The 15,902-nt window shown below is 34.3% G+C and overlaps 2 protein-coding genes and 1 long non-coding RNA gene across 9 annotated transcripts; 1 reads left to right on the top strand and 2 right to left on the bottom strand.

Annotated features, from left to right (window-relative positions):
- Window positions 1-1,326: 1,326 nt before the first annotated feature.
- Window positions 1,327-8,403, top strand: LOC111484416. 5 transcript variants are annotated; one of them, XM_023130986.1, is made up of 12 exons: window positions 1,327-1,634; window positions 2,030-2,179; window positions 2,280-2,497; window positions 2,682-2,767; window positions 2,894-3,081; window positions 3,225-3,352; window positions 3,449-3,700; window positions 3,802-5,844; window positions 6,040-6,095; window positions 6,192-6,297; window positions 6,979-7,059; window positions 8,136-8,403. In XM_023130986.1, exons 1-12 carry the CDS (start codon window positions 1,433-1,435, stop codon window positions 8,217-8,219), a joined length of 3,594 nt encoding a protein of 1,197 aa, XP_022986754.1. In that variant the 5' UTR covers window positions 1,327-1,432; the 3' UTR covers window positions 8,220-8,403. The 5 variants fall into 5 exon arrangements, with proteins under 5 accessions (XP_022986754.1, XP_022986753.1, XP_022986752.1 ...); XM_023130985.1 differs by having other exon boundaries at window positions 6,189-6,297; XM_023130984.1 differs by having other exon boundaries at window positions 3,802-6,095.
- Window positions 8,404-9,913: 1,510 nt separating this feature from the next.
- On the bottom strand, window positions 9,914-11,509 carry LOC111484565. Of its 2 annotated transcripts, none has more exons than XR_002718527.1 (4): window positions 11,323-11,509; window positions 11,033-11,230; window positions 10,828-10,903; window positions 9,914-9,986 (listed from the first exon to the last, which is right to left on the bottom strand). It is a non-coding gene; the product is annotated as an uncharacterized LOC111484565 (long non-coding RNA). The 2 variants fall into 2 exon arrangements; XR_002718528.1 differs by having other exon boundaries at window positions 10,828-10,900.
- Window positions 11,510-12,494: 985 nt separating this feature from the next.
- LOC111484522 (L-ascorbate peroxidase, cytosolic-like) lies at window positions 12,495-15,465 on the bottom strand. Of its 2 annotated transcripts, none has more exons than XM_023131162.1 (10): window positions 15,391-15,465; window positions 15,160-15,288; window positions 14,901-15,075; window positions 14,690-14,755; window positions 13,689-13,737; window positions 13,293-13,375; window positions 13,118-13,197; window positions 12,926-13,028; window positions 12,786-12,844; window positions 12,495-12,705 (listed from the first exon to the last, which is right to left on the bottom strand). In XM_023131162.1, exons 2-10 carry the CDS (start codon window positions 15,276-15,278, stop codon window positions 12,690-12,692), a joined length of 750 nt encoding a protein of 249 aa, XP_022986930.1. In that variant the 5' UTR covers window positions 15,279-15,288; window positions 15,391-15,465; the 3' UTR covers window positions 12,495-12,689. The 2 variants fall into 2 exon arrangements, with proteins under 2 accessions (XP_022986930.1, XP_022986931.1); XM_023131163.1 differs by having other exon boundaries at window positions 15,160-15,295; window positions 15,391-15,454.
- Window positions 15,466-15,902: the final 437 nt, after the last annotated feature.

The raw sequence follows: 15,902 nt of genomic DNA, 5'->3' as shown, positions 1-15,902 counted from the left end.
ATTTATATAATTTTGATTTTCTTATGCAGAAAGTTTCTCGGTACGGTTACACCCAATGCTTCCGTGACGCGTGAAAACGATAATATTGTATGGCAGCATACGTGGATGTTTGTTTCTCTGCCACGTCAGCATTAAAAATTTTAAATGTTGGTTTCCACATATGATGGAAGTACACGTCAGGATTTGTTTGTAATATGAAAAATAATTTCTATGGGCTTACGTGGCGTGGGTTGTATAGCCCAACTATTTTATGGCTGGTTGTGCTGGTTTGCGATGCGACAGATCCTTCTCCTTTTCTGTTGGTAAACGCTTCTTGTTACGACGCGTTTGACGCCGAACACGCGGTCTTTAGCGCGTGTATCTCAGACGCTTGCGGATCACTAGAAGCCCACATAGAAACAGTTGGACAGAAAAAGACAAATCGGCACCATGTAGATTTTCATAGCCATTGGTTTAGTAAATCAATTTATCTCTATTTTTTTTTCTAAAGAATAATGGTTTAAAAAATAAAAAAAATAAATCTTAACAATTCTTTTATGTTGTAATTTAAATTATAAGTTTGATTATTTTTTTAAAAAAAATTTAAAGAAAAAATCGTCACAAAATTGTTATATATAATTCATATTAACAACAATATTAAAAATTTACGATATTTAATAAATATAAAATTAATTATTTTTTATATATTAAACTTTCCTAAATTTTATAATAACTGTAGTTTTGTAATTTAACAAAAATAGAAATATTAATAAGAAAATCACCTTTAATATATTTATATTTGCTTTAATGTATTGGTATCAATTAGTTGCTCAAACTTTGAGCAATGATAAAATTAATATTCTTAACTAATTTTTGTTTAAAGAAATATTCTTAAATAATATAGTTTTTAATTCTTTTAATAAAAAATATATAGGTGATGTCATATATCAATTATATCAAAATAATATATAAGAAATATACCTTAACAATAATATAAAAAAATGGTATAATTGATTTTTTCTAAAAAAATATTTATAATAATTTAATGCATGGAAGAAAACTTTTATAGTTATATTTAGAGCGAGAATTAATTTATTTCTAATTTTTAAAATTTGAAAATTAAAATTGTGATAATTGATTTTTTTCGAAAAAAAAATAAATAAAACTGAATTTTTGTATAGGAAACCGCCAAGACGTTGGCCATGGGCCTGTTTAGCGCGGGCCACTGGCTGGACCGCGAGATTCAGATTCAAAAGGTTCAAATGAAGGTCCACTAAGGATACGATCACGTGGTCTCTTTTCAAACAGATTAAGCACTTCCCGCTCGCATATCCTTTCAAATCAAAATCGAAGATCCAAACGCAGCCGTAAGAAACTTCCTTCCTCAATCTCATTCACCGTCATTTCTTCTTTCAACTTTCGTTCGGTCATACTGATTCACGTCGCCGGTGTTATGGAGTCCAATATTTCTCTCATTGAAGTTGCCGGAGAAGACGATTCTCTATTGCAACAGATTCCAGAAGACGATCTTTTAGACCTCGAACGGGAGATGGACGGCGCTACAGCGAGAAACAGCGGCTTCTTCTTGTGTTCGCCTCTCTTAACTAACAGATCCAATGGCACCATTTCTAGTTCTTCTACTGCTTCAGCAGCTGGTCAGTTTAATTATATACATTTCCTTTGTTTTGAACCATTTGCCTAAGGTGCTGCAAGTTTATCTGAGTTTCAGATTTCGTTTGTAGGCGTTGGTACTTCTTGTTAAATTTGAGTTACTAACTAGTATTTTTAGAAATTGGCTCCGAAGTTGATTGATTATGCATATTTAGATTGATGTTGAAAACTGGAATCTGTCGGTGAAGTTTTGTTGCTGATTCTATCGAGATTCTTACTCTCTCTGATTAGATAAACCTGCATTTTAGGCGGTTGCTATCTCTCTTTTTTAGAATCTAGTTAAATAGGTTACCAGTATTGTTCAGTAGCTTGCTCTTAACATTCTTGGATACGCGCAAGATCATGTTGATTAAACGACATGCTCCTTTTTTATGTGCAGATCATACCGATAAAGAAAATATTAATGCAAACGATATAGAAGGTCCCAATCTTAGTATTATGCCGCAACAAATGAAGAGGAAGAAGAAGGCTGGAGGATATAATTTGCGGAAAAGCTTAGCATGGAACAAAGCTTTCTTCACCGAAGAAGGTTTCTACATGTGGTTACTTAATGCATTGTTTATTTCTCATTTTTTCTCTCCAAAACAAACGGTAAGACATTGTTTGTATTTTACACACTCTTTCATCAGGAGTCTTGGATTCCATGGAGCTATCAATGATCACTGGTAGTACTAATACATTAGGAGCAGTCGACGAAGAAATACCAGCGGTGCCTAGTGGTGGCTCTTATAATGATTTATCGTTTCAAGATAAATTATTCAAGAATACGTCAACTAGTACTCCTATTGGTGACAGAAAGAACGGCCGTTGCTTGTTGCCAAAGCGTGGTTCATCAACTAAAGATAATGTATCCCAGCTTCTGCAGTCAGTATATTTCCAAGTTTAATTGGAAATTTCATCTTTGTTGTTCTACTACTATGGATATGTTTCCACATAGATTTGAACATAGAAAGTTCAAAATATTATAATTATCTTTATTTCTAGGCGGATTTATCTCAAACTTGTCTTTTTGTTTTTGAATGACATCTCAGGTCAAGTTGAAGGAGCTATCAGCCAAAGATCTCAATCGGAGTGGATCAAAACGTGGAAGCTGTCCGCGACCTGTGGCCTCGTCGTCATATCCTTTAAGTATTTTCTTAACATTTGTTTGAATTTTGTAGTGTTATCAAGTTTTCTCCAGCTGGTCCATCCTAAACTCACTTTTACTAATGGATTAGTTAGGTTTCCTTAACCATTTCTATACTGTCAAAAGGCCTACAACCTCAAATGCAACAAAAACTATGAACAAAGAAGAGAGAACTTCCAGAATTCCAGTTCCAAAACGTGATTCTACGGTCATCCCTAGGGCTCCAAGGAATGCTGCTACTATACGTGCAAGTGACGCAAAGAGTAATCAGGTTGCTCAAAGAGGCCATCAGGTTGCTCAAAGAGGTAATCGTCGTAAAATCGCACAATGGTTCTGTTTTCCTTTATCCATAACTTTAAGCTATCTTAATCGATACTATTACATTTAAAATTTACTCTATTTCGATGCTGTTAATTACTTTGTGATGTGTTGAATTTTTCGTGAACAGTTGTAAGTAATCCAAAAATGACTACGCCAAATGGCTCGTCCATGAATGCAATAAGGGCTTTAAACAAGGATGTTAATGCAAGCAAATCTCTGAAGGCTAAAAACTCAATTCAACAACCGGGAAAATTGGTGAGAATTAAAACGTTTAGAAGTGGGGGGGTCTTTGTCATCCATGTATTTAAGTTGGTATGCTCATACATTGTAGTGTTCATTTATAATTTACAGGCCAATCCAGTATTAAAAGTGAATTCCTCTCGTTGCCAACATGAGTCTGTCGATCCAAATGAGGGGTTAAAGGCGAGGGAAAATTCATTGATTTCAAAACCTCTTCCTTCAAATGATGATGGCACCAAGAAAGTTTCTGCTTCCATTACTCAAAATGCTCCCCACAATGGTCGTAGCATGCTTAATCCAACCCAAATGCCAAAGCCATCTGGTTTACGAATGCCATCACCGTCCATGGGATTTTTCGGGCAGGTATAATCACCAGGCTTCATTAACATATTTTAGATGAATGTTTTTTTCTTCAAATTTTTGTTTTTCTTATTTTCTGTTCATTTGTGAACTTTCTATCTCAGAAAAAGGTTTCTTCATTCCAAAGCGTGCCCCCTGATACTTCAGAATTGCACGACCTTTCCAAATCGAACATTCCCAATGTGAGAATACGTGGCCCTTCAAACCCTATTTGTCAGTTGGCAACACTTGTACCTAGGAACGTTGTGAAAGCAAACCATGGTGAGGCTTCTGGAGAAACTAAGGTAGTTTCGTGCTTAAGTTCGGGTAGTTCAATAGAACCTCTTTCCCATGATAGAGCGAAGTCCGCCTTGAAAGTAGCCAACATTCATTTAGGGAAAGTGGATGTGATCGGCGCTTCTACAATGAAAAAGGCTTTGAGCGCCCATGGACTCGTGAAGCCTGATGTTCTGTCGCTTTCTAATCCTGTGTTGGAAAATCTTGGAGATGTTTCTAGAAAACATCATGAGATTAAGGACCAACTAGCTGGTGACTCTACCAAATCATATCTTGATGAAACGAACGAAAGCTGCTCACAAGGTATGCAAAATGCTCTTGATGATCAGTTAAGGGGTGCAAAAGATTGCAATGAACAATCTTCCGAGCAAGTTGAGGTTGCAAACTCTTTTAACTGCAAGATTGAACGAACTTCTTCTGATCACCAGAGAGTAGGAATTGGAACTTGCAATTCACTCAAGAGAAGTAGAACTTCAATAGAATTTGACCATGGTACATTTGAAGATGTTAGTAACGATTCTAACGGTTGGGAGAGCTGTTCATTTGATCTGGATGAAGATTTGGAAACTCGTAAAATGAGAATATTACGGACAAGAAAAGCAGAACCATCTGACGTCGACCACTTCATTTCTAATGAATGCAACAACACTATGCAGACCGCTACAGAACTGTCTAATTCAGACTCGATGCATATTGATGATGAAAATCCAACTGGTCCAATTTTGAATAATAAATCATTACAAGGAAACGGCTGTTCTCTAGCCTCCCAGAACGAGGTTTTGACAAAAGAAAGCAATGACATCTGTGAAAATAAAGTGGATAGTGATTACGAACTTTCTTCTATTCCACATTCAACAGCAGATGCTTGCAACAAATATACAGATGAGATTGTCGACATTGTATCTGATATGCAGCAGAATCACACTTCCTTGGAAACAGAAAGGTATCAGAATGATCGTGGTGATGTAGAAATTGCCTGCAACGCTGACGTTGCTGAAACTCTACTAATAAGCCGAGACTTTCATTCAAGTGATACAGAAAATCAGCTGTATGAAGCCCACATACGCATTGAATCCGAGCATGTACAAAATGAAGACAAACAAAATTCTTTTGTTCAATCATCAGTTAATGATTGTTGCATTGACCTGGTAGACGTTTCCCCAAAAAACAACCAAGGGAAGTGCTCTATTGATCACTTGTTGCATAGAAGCAGTTCTGAAGAAATTATCACTGGTAGTGTCGATAATTCTGATGTATGCACGTCGGAAGGTCTTAGTAATTGTAATCAGATGGCATCACCCAAGGACAATAGCAGTATACAGGAGGAGACACATGATACAAGAACGGGTGACAACATTTTAGAGTCACAGGAGATTGAAGCATCAATAAGTAGTTCAAGTTGTTCAACTGCAAAATCATCCGAGTATGACAAAATAATACTAAGTGGTGAAGGTACATCTGAAACAATGAGTAAAATTACTTCCGAATCAAGAATGACATGCAATGATCAGTCATTTTGTTCGCCAACTAAAGATTTGGGTTCATCAATACCCATCGATGACACATTGTCTAGTGAAAATGTTCAACAGTATGTGGGAACTAAGGAATTGGACAATCACAAGTCTCCAGAGATGAATGAAATGTGCAGTACATACAATGACAATGCACAATCAGAAGCAACAACTTGCAACGTTTCATCATTTTGTTCACCGACTAAAGATTTGGGTTCATCGGTACCCAATGATGACATATTGTCCAGGGAAAATGTTCAACGGTGTATGGAAACTAAAGAACTGGAGAATCACAATTCTCCAGAGATGAATGGAAACCTACTACATCAAAATGAAAATGAGTTCAACAGTGAAATGGATCACTTACTAAACACCGAAATGTGCAGCACATCCAACGACAATACTCAATCAAAAGCAAAAACGACTTGCAACGATTCATCATTTTGTTCACCGACTAAAGATTTGGATTCATCAGTACCCCATGATGACATATTGTATATGGAAGCTAAAGAACTGGAGAACCACAGGTCTCCAGAGATGAATGAAAATGAGCTCCACCTCTTAGACACTGAAACGTCTGGTACAAACGACAATTCACAATCAATGGAGCTGTAAGTACATTGGTTTGTGGATGAACTATTTTGCTTCCTTGCCTTTTCTCTCTTTTAAAGATGCTTGATTGAAACTCTCGATGTTATTGGCAGAAGAAAGTCTGAGGGTATTGGGAAGCAAAATGTTGTGAGAATTAAAACTTCAACAAATGTTGTTCCATTTTCTGAAGAATGGTTGGCTGCAATTGAAGCTGCTGGAGAGGTGAGATATTACCTTAAATTTCGAATACTCTTTTATTAACCTCCTATCTACATTTTGTGTCTATTATGGAAGTCGAAACTGATGAGTAAAAACACCCGTGTTGGTGACATTGCCATATAGGTAAAACTTGAAAATAGATCTTTTGATGTCCAGGATCGTTAGGAACCATGAATCTCTGTAGTGGTATGATATTGTCCACTTTGAACATAAGTTCTCGTGGCTTTACTTTTGGTTTTCCCAAAAGTTTTCGTACGAATGGAGATATATTTCTTACTTATAAATAAACTCATAATCAATTCTTTAATTAGGCAATGCGAGACTCCTCTCCCAACAATTCTCAATAAATTACGTGGGAAGTCGTTTGCTTTTCCTTAATGTTCTTGGTTTTAAGTTCAAAATTGTATTATTTTCTTCTCCGATCAAATTATTGAACTTTCGTTTTTCACATTCTATTTTGAATAATTGAGTCCTCTAAGATTTGCCGAATTTATGTTTTTCATTAGAAGTTGTTCTAGCTGGTTATTGTGCACTCGCACTGGTTCAGTTCCTCTTCGCTTGGTATGCGTGTGCATTCTCGTTTCTGGATGCATTATATAGTTTTACTTCAGCTTATAGGGGATTGATTTTAAGTCCAGTGGACAAATACAAATAATTCCTTCCTGCGTTCCTTTGATAATGCAGGAAATTCTGACCATGAAAACCGGAGCTGTACAAAATTCACCTCCCGATAAGTCTAAACCTGAACCAGGTCCATGGTCCCCGGTATGCTCTCTTTCTCAATTCTCCCCCCAAAGCTTTTTATGATTTGTGGTTCTGTGACCGTGCCCTTCACACACCGGTTTCCAAACGTGGGCGATATGCCTGTTTTCAATCTCATCTTAGGACAGTTAAAAGCTACTAAATTCGAACTTTTAAACACACTGAATTTTAAATTTTAAAGTGTCTTAACAGGGTATTTTGAGCTTTTGATTCAAAAGTTGAACATAAAATTAAGATTTTAAAAACCTACTAATTTAGTCCAAATAGACGCAAATCTAAAATTTGATGTGTTTAGTATACTATTTTCATATTAAGAGATCAAATAAAGTTATTAAGATTTCTTGAATTTGTATTTTTTTTTTTTAGTGTACTTGGTGTTCGTTTTCCAAACTCTTCATGTATTGAAGGAATTATTTCGTTATTGTTTTCATAAAAACAATTTTTTCGTTGGAAAACTGTTTTCTCGAACAATTGTTGGATTACAGGTAAAAGTAAAAATTCCCAAGGGTTTAAAATGAACCCTTTATCTCATAATTTCATAAGTTTACTTAAATCAAGTTTATTCATAGAAAACAATTAGTGAAATAGTATAATACAATTTCCACAGAAAAAAGGTAATTATTTAAATGTAGAAATATGTCAAGCTGATTTTTATTTCTCTTCTTGTTTAATCTTTTCTTTGTAAAACTTTTTATTTCTCTATGTTGTTTCGACTTTTGGTTGAAGATTTAAAAAACTCAATAAATAAGTGCACTTCAATTTTTATTTCAAAATAATAATAAGGAAATAAATTAGATTTAAGGTCTATATTGGTTTTTAACCTTTGTATTTATTTTATTTGAGTCGTTATATCTTTATCATTAATCTAAAATTGAACATTAAATTTTTGTTAAAATATTTTAGTGTAGTGCCCGATTCGGTATGCGGGGAGATGACGAAATTAAAAGTAGAATTTTAATTTTAAAAATAACTAAATGTGCCAGTTTAATGGATTTCATTCCTGGATGTACATCTGTATTCATTTATTTCATTATTTGAATAAAGTTTTTGTCTAATTTTAATTTTCCGTGAATTGGCAGGTGAAACGTAAAAACAATCAGGAGATCGGACCGTTCGACTGTACAAAATGTACCAACGCGAGCCAGCTCCATGAGTCCAATTAACCATACGCCTTCCTTACATTCTTTCCCGCTAACGGTCTCTCTTCTCGTTTTTTTATCACAAAAATTCTATTGTTCCCAGATGTCGAACTCCTAATGACACTAAACAAGAAAATTCGTCGGTCTCAATCAAACATTAGTTGCAACTATAACTTTTTTTTAGTTATAAATCTAAGATAACTCCTTAAATGGTTAGATGTATTCTTGATTATAAATTTATGATAGCCCCTCAATTAGTCTACGTGGGACTACTCTCCCAACTATCCTCAATATCTACCATTAAAATATGGACAAGATTGAACTAGCAAGTATAAATTCAATACCTCAATTAGTCCACGTGGGACTACTCGCCCAACTATCCTCAATATCTACCATTAAAATATGGACAAGATTGAACTAGCAAGTATAAATTCAATAATTCAATTCTTCATATAGTTCACTTAAAATTGTCTAGTGGAACATAATCCAATAATTCAATTATCTATTCTCTATTAAAAAAATCATATGTTTAAATTAATTATCAAACCTACCCTACCCTACGAAAAAAAAATGAAATTGCACTGGTTTCTAGAAACTCCTATTTTAAAGATATATGCATTTTTAAATGGTATAAACATGGTATGGCATTAATATGAGAAATGCACGAGGAAGGGAAAATGGTATGCATTAATATGGGAAATGAATAACATATAAAATGGTATGAATTAATATGGGAAATGAATAAACATATAAAGATGGTATGCATTAATATGGAAAATGAATAAACATATAAAAATGGCATGCACTAATATAGAATACGAATAAACATATAAAAATATGTGAAAGGTAATAGGAAGTGAAAAAAATTGTGCATTAGATTTAAAATTCTTAAATTATCCGATATGTTTTAGATTTTGAAAATGCCTAATAAATTTCTTAACATTCAATTTTTGTATACATTCAAAAATTTTAATAATTACATATTGTATTGGATTTAAAACTAAATTTATATGTAATGGCAATTTAAACTTCAATTTTTTTATCTCTTAGTTCCATGACTTTTAAAATTTAGGAATTAAATATAAAATAAAAGTTTAAAGACATATTTTGCTTTTTCAAAATTTTGCAATTGATTCAACATAAAACTAAAGTTTTAGAGGCTATAACCAAATAATTACAAACCAAAAAATTCAACATATAACTAAGACCTTGCATGTAAATTTTTAACTAGTAAGAGAACGGAATGAAAAAGGACAAGAAAAAATAGTTTTGTTTTAAAATAAAAAAAAATAGCTTTCATACTTCTGTGTGCAGACAGCTTATTTTTTCATAAATAGTAATGAATAGAGTTCCTAATAATTAGAAGCTATGAACCTAGTTCAAGGAATAAATATGAGATATTTTGGCGAGATCCACTTGTCTCTTAAACATAATATAAATATCACATAAGATAAGAGCTCTACAATACTCACTCTTATGTATGCAAGTATTTCTTTAAATTCTATTAGAGAATTAAGAAATTTGTCATCATTTTATTTTTATAATTTAATAGTAGTTATTAAATGTCTTTTTCTAATATTTATAGCTGTTTTCTTTTTGTCGGTCCCCAAATTTTATTGGCAAGAGAATCCTAATTTGGAGGGTGTGAAAAATAAGGACAGTACTTGGCGGCAGGAATTTCGTTAATTTATATTCGAAAAGTAATATTAAAGAAGGGAGCTTACCTATCTCTCTCTCTTTTTTGGCAGATGTTCCGGCTGATGAATCATGGATGGCCCATCGGATTAATTCCTTTCATGAATCATGCAGCAGGGAAGAAGATTAGAAAAAAAGGCAGAATTTCACGACGATGTATTTATGTATAACATGAATGTAAAAACGAGTTCGAGCAAAATTTTCCCGAAGTCCCGAAGTCGTGAGCAATTATGCATGGAAAATGCAGGCATGAATCATGATAGCAGAGTTCGAAAGTTATTGAACATAAAAACGTTTATCGGAGAAAAACGGGAAACTATCGGTGAATTTGTCCGGGAATTTGAAATTGTATGTATGAACTATTAAGCCTTGGCTTTGAGTGAGGTCCTTTGAATTCCTCTCAAGTTTCAGTCCTCATCAAACATCATAAGGATCGTAGATCGAACTCGGAAAATAATACAAGAAGTGCATCATTCCTTTGAATTGCTCTCAAGTTTCAGCCCTCATCAAACATCATAATGATCGTAGATCGAAATCGGAAAATAATACAAGAAGTGCATCATTCCAGTATCTGACATTAACTTCTTTCATAGGCAAGGGAAAGGAGAGTAGAAAATGATATGAAGAGGAAAATGCATTCGATAAAACTCCGAACATAATATGAAGGAACAGATCGTGCAAACAAATGATAACTGCTTGATACGGAGGAAGGAAAATTTCGCTCGACCAGAAAATTCACGAATGCATAGAACAATGAACGCACACAAGAGAGAAATTTCAGTTCAGATATGGATAAACAAAATGAGCAGGAACAAAGCAAAATTCACCGAGAGACGGAGTAGAAATTACTTTTTCCGCATACTGTTAAAATTGAGGGGAAAACGGCGGTGAACAAAAGCAGGTACTAATTTAGTTTAGTAAGAGATTTAGAACTCACATAGCTCACCATCAGAATGTTGCAGGCAACTTGATCTCATCGGGAGTTCGTCTGATCTCGAGACTACACCAGTCTTCTGATCAGAAACAACCAAAGAATCAAACCAAACAAAACGATCGACTATTGAGTTTAAGTTCGAATGCATTATAGACGGCCAGAAAAGCGCACAAGTGAAACGATTCAAACACAAAAGAAATTTACGCACCAGGAAGTATCACCGGCCTAGACCGGAAGGTGAAACTTGAGACTATTCGTCAGCCATTTCGATTGCACAGTAAGGCATTTGAATCGCAAGATAATCGACGAATTGGCATCCAATAGTCTCGGATTCTACATCATCCATTTCGATCGTACCACTTCTCGATCTATTTCTCTGACTTTGTTTTCTGCGCTTTTCACGCATCTCAAAGAACAAGAATTAAAGACTGAAATCAATATGAAGAGAAGAAGAGAGACGGAAACTCGTAATGTCAAAGGAATTTTCAAATTTCTTACCAATCAAACAGGAGGATGTTGGCGCCTGCCTGTCTTACCAAAAGATGGAGATGAATTTTCTAGTTTTGAAGAAAAATCGCCAGAAAAAGCAAATTCCGAAGTCGGAAGTAGATGGAGATGAATTTTCAGGTTTTGAAGAAAAAATCGCCAGAAAAAGCAACCTCTGAAGTCCGAAGTTTAGCGCCTTTTTGTAAAGCGGGCGCGAGAAGTATCGAGTATATATATGCTCTTGATTCGGGCCCACAATAGCGGATTTCAAACAGGGTTCGGACTTCAAATGAGGATTAATACGTTCACAGTCCCATATAATGTCTTCTCAATTAAAAAATTATTATTATCCAATTACACCTTTTTTAAACAATAAATAGAATGAATAAATTAAATTTTATGAATTTCTGAAAAGATGGGCAGAAATTTGTCCAATCTCTTCATCCATATATTCAACAACTAGATGACATAAATTGATCATCCACTCCCACAATTTTTAAAGTTGACAATTAAATTGAATTTAAATTTAAGCTAAATTATGCTATTTGTCAAATTTCAATTCTGCCATTGATCTTATACTTTTTATACCTTTTAACCAAAGTTTTCTTTAATTTTTTTTTTAGGATTAATACTTATTTCACACTTTCGAAAATTCAAATGATAATTATAAACTAAAGTATTAACTATTTTAAACTTTATAAGGGTATCTTTAAACTTTTTATTAAATTTATAAATATTTTTTTAGAGGGTACAAAATTAAAAGATATTTTTATTAATTTAGACGAAAATTTAAAATCCACCATTAAATTAATAAGATAAACACATTCTTTCATTATATAGTCTCGTCTATTTTTATTAAATTAAAATAGGTATATTATCATATATTATAAAAGAAAAAATATTATTTTAGTTTTAACGCAAGTTATATTTCCACGTGGTTCCAAAGATATTGTGATTATTTTTAAATCAAAATAATTAAATTAAAATTACTTAATTTTTCATCCGTATTAAAATTAATTTCAAATTTTATAGTTGAATTAATTAACTAGAGAGCAAAATGGAGCACTAGTAAACATTTAGGAATAAAAATATATAATATTGAGATTAAGGACCAAATGAATATTGAACTCAAAGCTTAATTTTTCCCTAAATTATAATATTTAGTTTCTTAATTTTGGATTTCATAGTAAAAAATATTATTTCTCACGAGGAATGTAATGTGTGTATATAGCGTTCATTATAACACCGTCGAAGCGCGTGATGAGTGTAAAGCCACACACGCACAAACATCCTTATAACAAAAACCAACGATTTCTAAGAAACTAAAACCAGTTTTATGAAGCATACGACAAGCGTCGGCGTTTGAACTTCCGAGGCATTTAAGCATCGGCAAATCTGCAACAACAATGTCATTCGCCAACTTTTAAGATCACAAAGGAGATTTCATTACTAAGACTTTGGTTAGAAGAACTCACCCCAACTCTGAGAGCTTCAGATGAGCTTCGGCATAATCAGCAAAGAAGGCATCTTCATCCTGCCAACAACGGGTTCAAATAAAAATAGCATTGATATCTTTCAATTATTTTACTGGCAAGAAACTAGAACAAGTGTATACCGCAGCGTATTTCTCAACAAGGGGACGGAACACAGAATCGGTGAGAAGCGCCTTATCAGATGGCAGTTGAAGAAGCCCTTCCTTCTCTCCAGATAAAAGCTCCCTTCAAATGTTCAAGAACAGATTACCTAATATATTCAGAATTTTATCCATTTTCACCCAGAATGATTTGTATTACTGAGCAAGACTCACTTGAAGTAACAGTTGTCGAAGACGAGATGATTGGTGGTCCATGGTCCTTCAAATCCAGATCGACCTTTGTGAGCTTTTCCCTTTAGAAATTAAGAAATAGTCAAAACCCAGATGGAAGATTGCGATAAAAGGACTGAGAATGATTGGAAGATGCAAGCGAAGAGATGAAACAAACCAGAGTGTGAGCACCAGACAAAGCAACGATATCCTTGTCACTGAGACCCATTGCGTAGAAAACCTCCCTTAAATGATCACATCCTAGAAAATAATGGAAGATTTAGATGCTAGTCCCTGCGACAATGTTGTGTTATCAATACAAATAGACACAAACATAATAGTTTATTAATTAAACTTGGAATTACCATTCGTATAGATGATCAGGACACTAATTTAATCTGATTTTTTGACTTTTAAAACTACTAAGAAGAAAAATTAAAAGTGTCTCGAAGTTTATAGACTAACGAAATATTATTTATAATAAAATTTTGTTCACTAAACTTATCATTGAATCGTTGATCATTACTGTCTAGATCTAGAGAAAATTGGTCTTAAATATTTCTAATGTATTCACCTTTTACGGCATCGGGGAGGCGGCCTTCAGGCGGAGGCTCAAGCTTGTCCTGATGTCGGAAAATGCCGGGGAAACAATCAGAATTCAATAATGGTGCAACAAGAATCAAGTTGTGGCGGAAAAAATCAAATTATACAAGCAAATCATATATAAAAAAGAACTGTAGCCAAAGAGTTCAAGGACTGTATGGGAAAAAAATATTAGCAGTGATTCTCTCCTCAAAATCAGCAGGCCAGGAACCAAATGAAAAAAAATATTTGTAGACTTTCAGCTCAGAATTTCCATATAGAAATCAGTTTATAGAATGATTAACAGAATCGTTGAGTCATGGGGAAAACATTTAATTATAAGTTTGTTCACTGAGAATGTAAACAATGAATTTCTCGACGATCGTTCAGATTATGCGAAATCGATGGGAGATAAGTACGCAAGCAAACAATTAACTGACAAGTAGTATTAAAAATGGCATTGCGAATCATCACAAAAGAGCTTGAAACACTAAATACAACAGGAACACGATCAAACTAATGGTAGCAGAATCATGAATCCGCCGGCAATAAATTTGTTGGTTAATATATATATATATATATATATATATATATATATATATATATATATATATATATATATATATATATAGTGATTAATATTTATTTTTATTGCTTATCTCTCCATGAAAAAAGGCTGTAGATATTAGAAGTAGTGGAACTCATTTTTAGGGAGAGGAATAGTAGAATGAGTGGTGGAGTGTTTGCTGATTTGTAGCAGAAATGGGTAAACTTTTGGTGCCAAGTTCTAATGACACCAAAAAAAAAAGAAAATTAATTCGTGTGTCTCCCCTTTTGGTATTTTTTTTTCCTTTCAAAATTTTCATCCGTACGTCAAAAAGTAACATACAGCAGTCATTAGCGAAATGGAAGCAAAGCAAATGTGGAAATAGAATTCGTTTAGAAAACTATGGAGATCAAAATAATTCGGACATGCTATAAGGCTTAACCTACCACTCTGCCAGCATGGAAGGGAATCTCGGGTCCGCCGGTAACTTCAACAGCAACAACCCCGGCGATCTATCGTACAACAAAATAAAAATTATTAAGAACACGCAAACAGTAAACCATTCATTTTCTCTCGATTCAATACGTCGATTACAAATTTTCACAATCGTCATTCATGAAAAGTGCGAAAATAATGATCGCAACGATAGTGCCGTACCTGGTAGAAGTCACCGTACGAAAGGATCGGCACCTGTTCCTTAATCGGCTCCAACAGCTTAACAGCGATGTCAAGGCCCTTGTTAGCGCCATGAGCGAGTTCCGCTGCGAGCTTCATCGTGCCGAAGGGACCTCCCGTCTTAGTCTTAACGTCAAACGTTCCAGCGGAGTGCCATCTGCAATCACAAAGTCACAGTAAATCATGGCCATTAATGATCAAAGATTCATAATCAATCATTATGGCGGACAAAGAAACCAACGCGAGACGAAGCATTAGTGGAGAGCAATGTTTTTCAGCAACAAGAGCTCTAATCTTCCTCCTAGCCTTCAGGACAGCCGCCTCGTATTGCTGGGTGATAGGTGGATAGTTCTTCGCCATAGCTGAGATCCTACAAACTAAAAAATCAACTCGCGCCAGAAGTGAATAGAATCGATGAAATGAACAAAAACAGATCTAAAGAAAGAAAATCCAAATCGACGTCAATGGAAACCTTGAAAGCGCGAAATGGAACGGAGAGAGTACTCTTTTACAAAAAAAAATGGCACGAAACAGTCACAAAATTAAGAGGCTGAAGGAGGGAGCTGTTACTTAAGAGCAACACTCGAAGAATTAGAAGCTTCTAGTAGCTTAATTTAGGCCGTTCGATTTCTTTTTCTATCCTACGGCACATGTTCACCTTTTAGAATTGAAGGGCTGTGATTGAATTTTACTGTCGCCTGTACGGTCATGGAATGTGTAGAGATAAAAAGAATAAAAACCGAAAATTAAGAAAGTAGATGTGAAATGACTAAATTACCCTTACTATTGCGAGTTAGGAGGGGAAGTATCTGGTTTCCTCGTGTATACCGCAGTAATTAACCTACGTAACTCGCGCATTAAGGACAGTGATTGCTCTTCTTTATATAACACTCTAAAAACGGCAAGAAATTAGTTAGTTTTGATTTTCTTAAAAAAAAATATTGTATTTATAAATAATATAACATTAACGAGCCAACTTGAGCC

The sequence above is a fragment of the Cucurbita maxima genome, unplaced genomic scaffold, assembly GCF_002738345.1.
Source record: "Cucurbita maxima cultivar Rimu unplaced genomic scaffold, Cmax_1.0 Cma_Scf00009, whole genome shotgun sequence".
NCBI lineage: Eukaryota > Viridiplantae > Streptophyta > Magnoliopsida > Cucurbitales > Cucurbitaceae > Cucurbita > Cucurbita maxima.
Note: the sequence above shows the minus strand (reverse complement) of the source record. Positions and strands in the feature narration are given on the sequence as shown.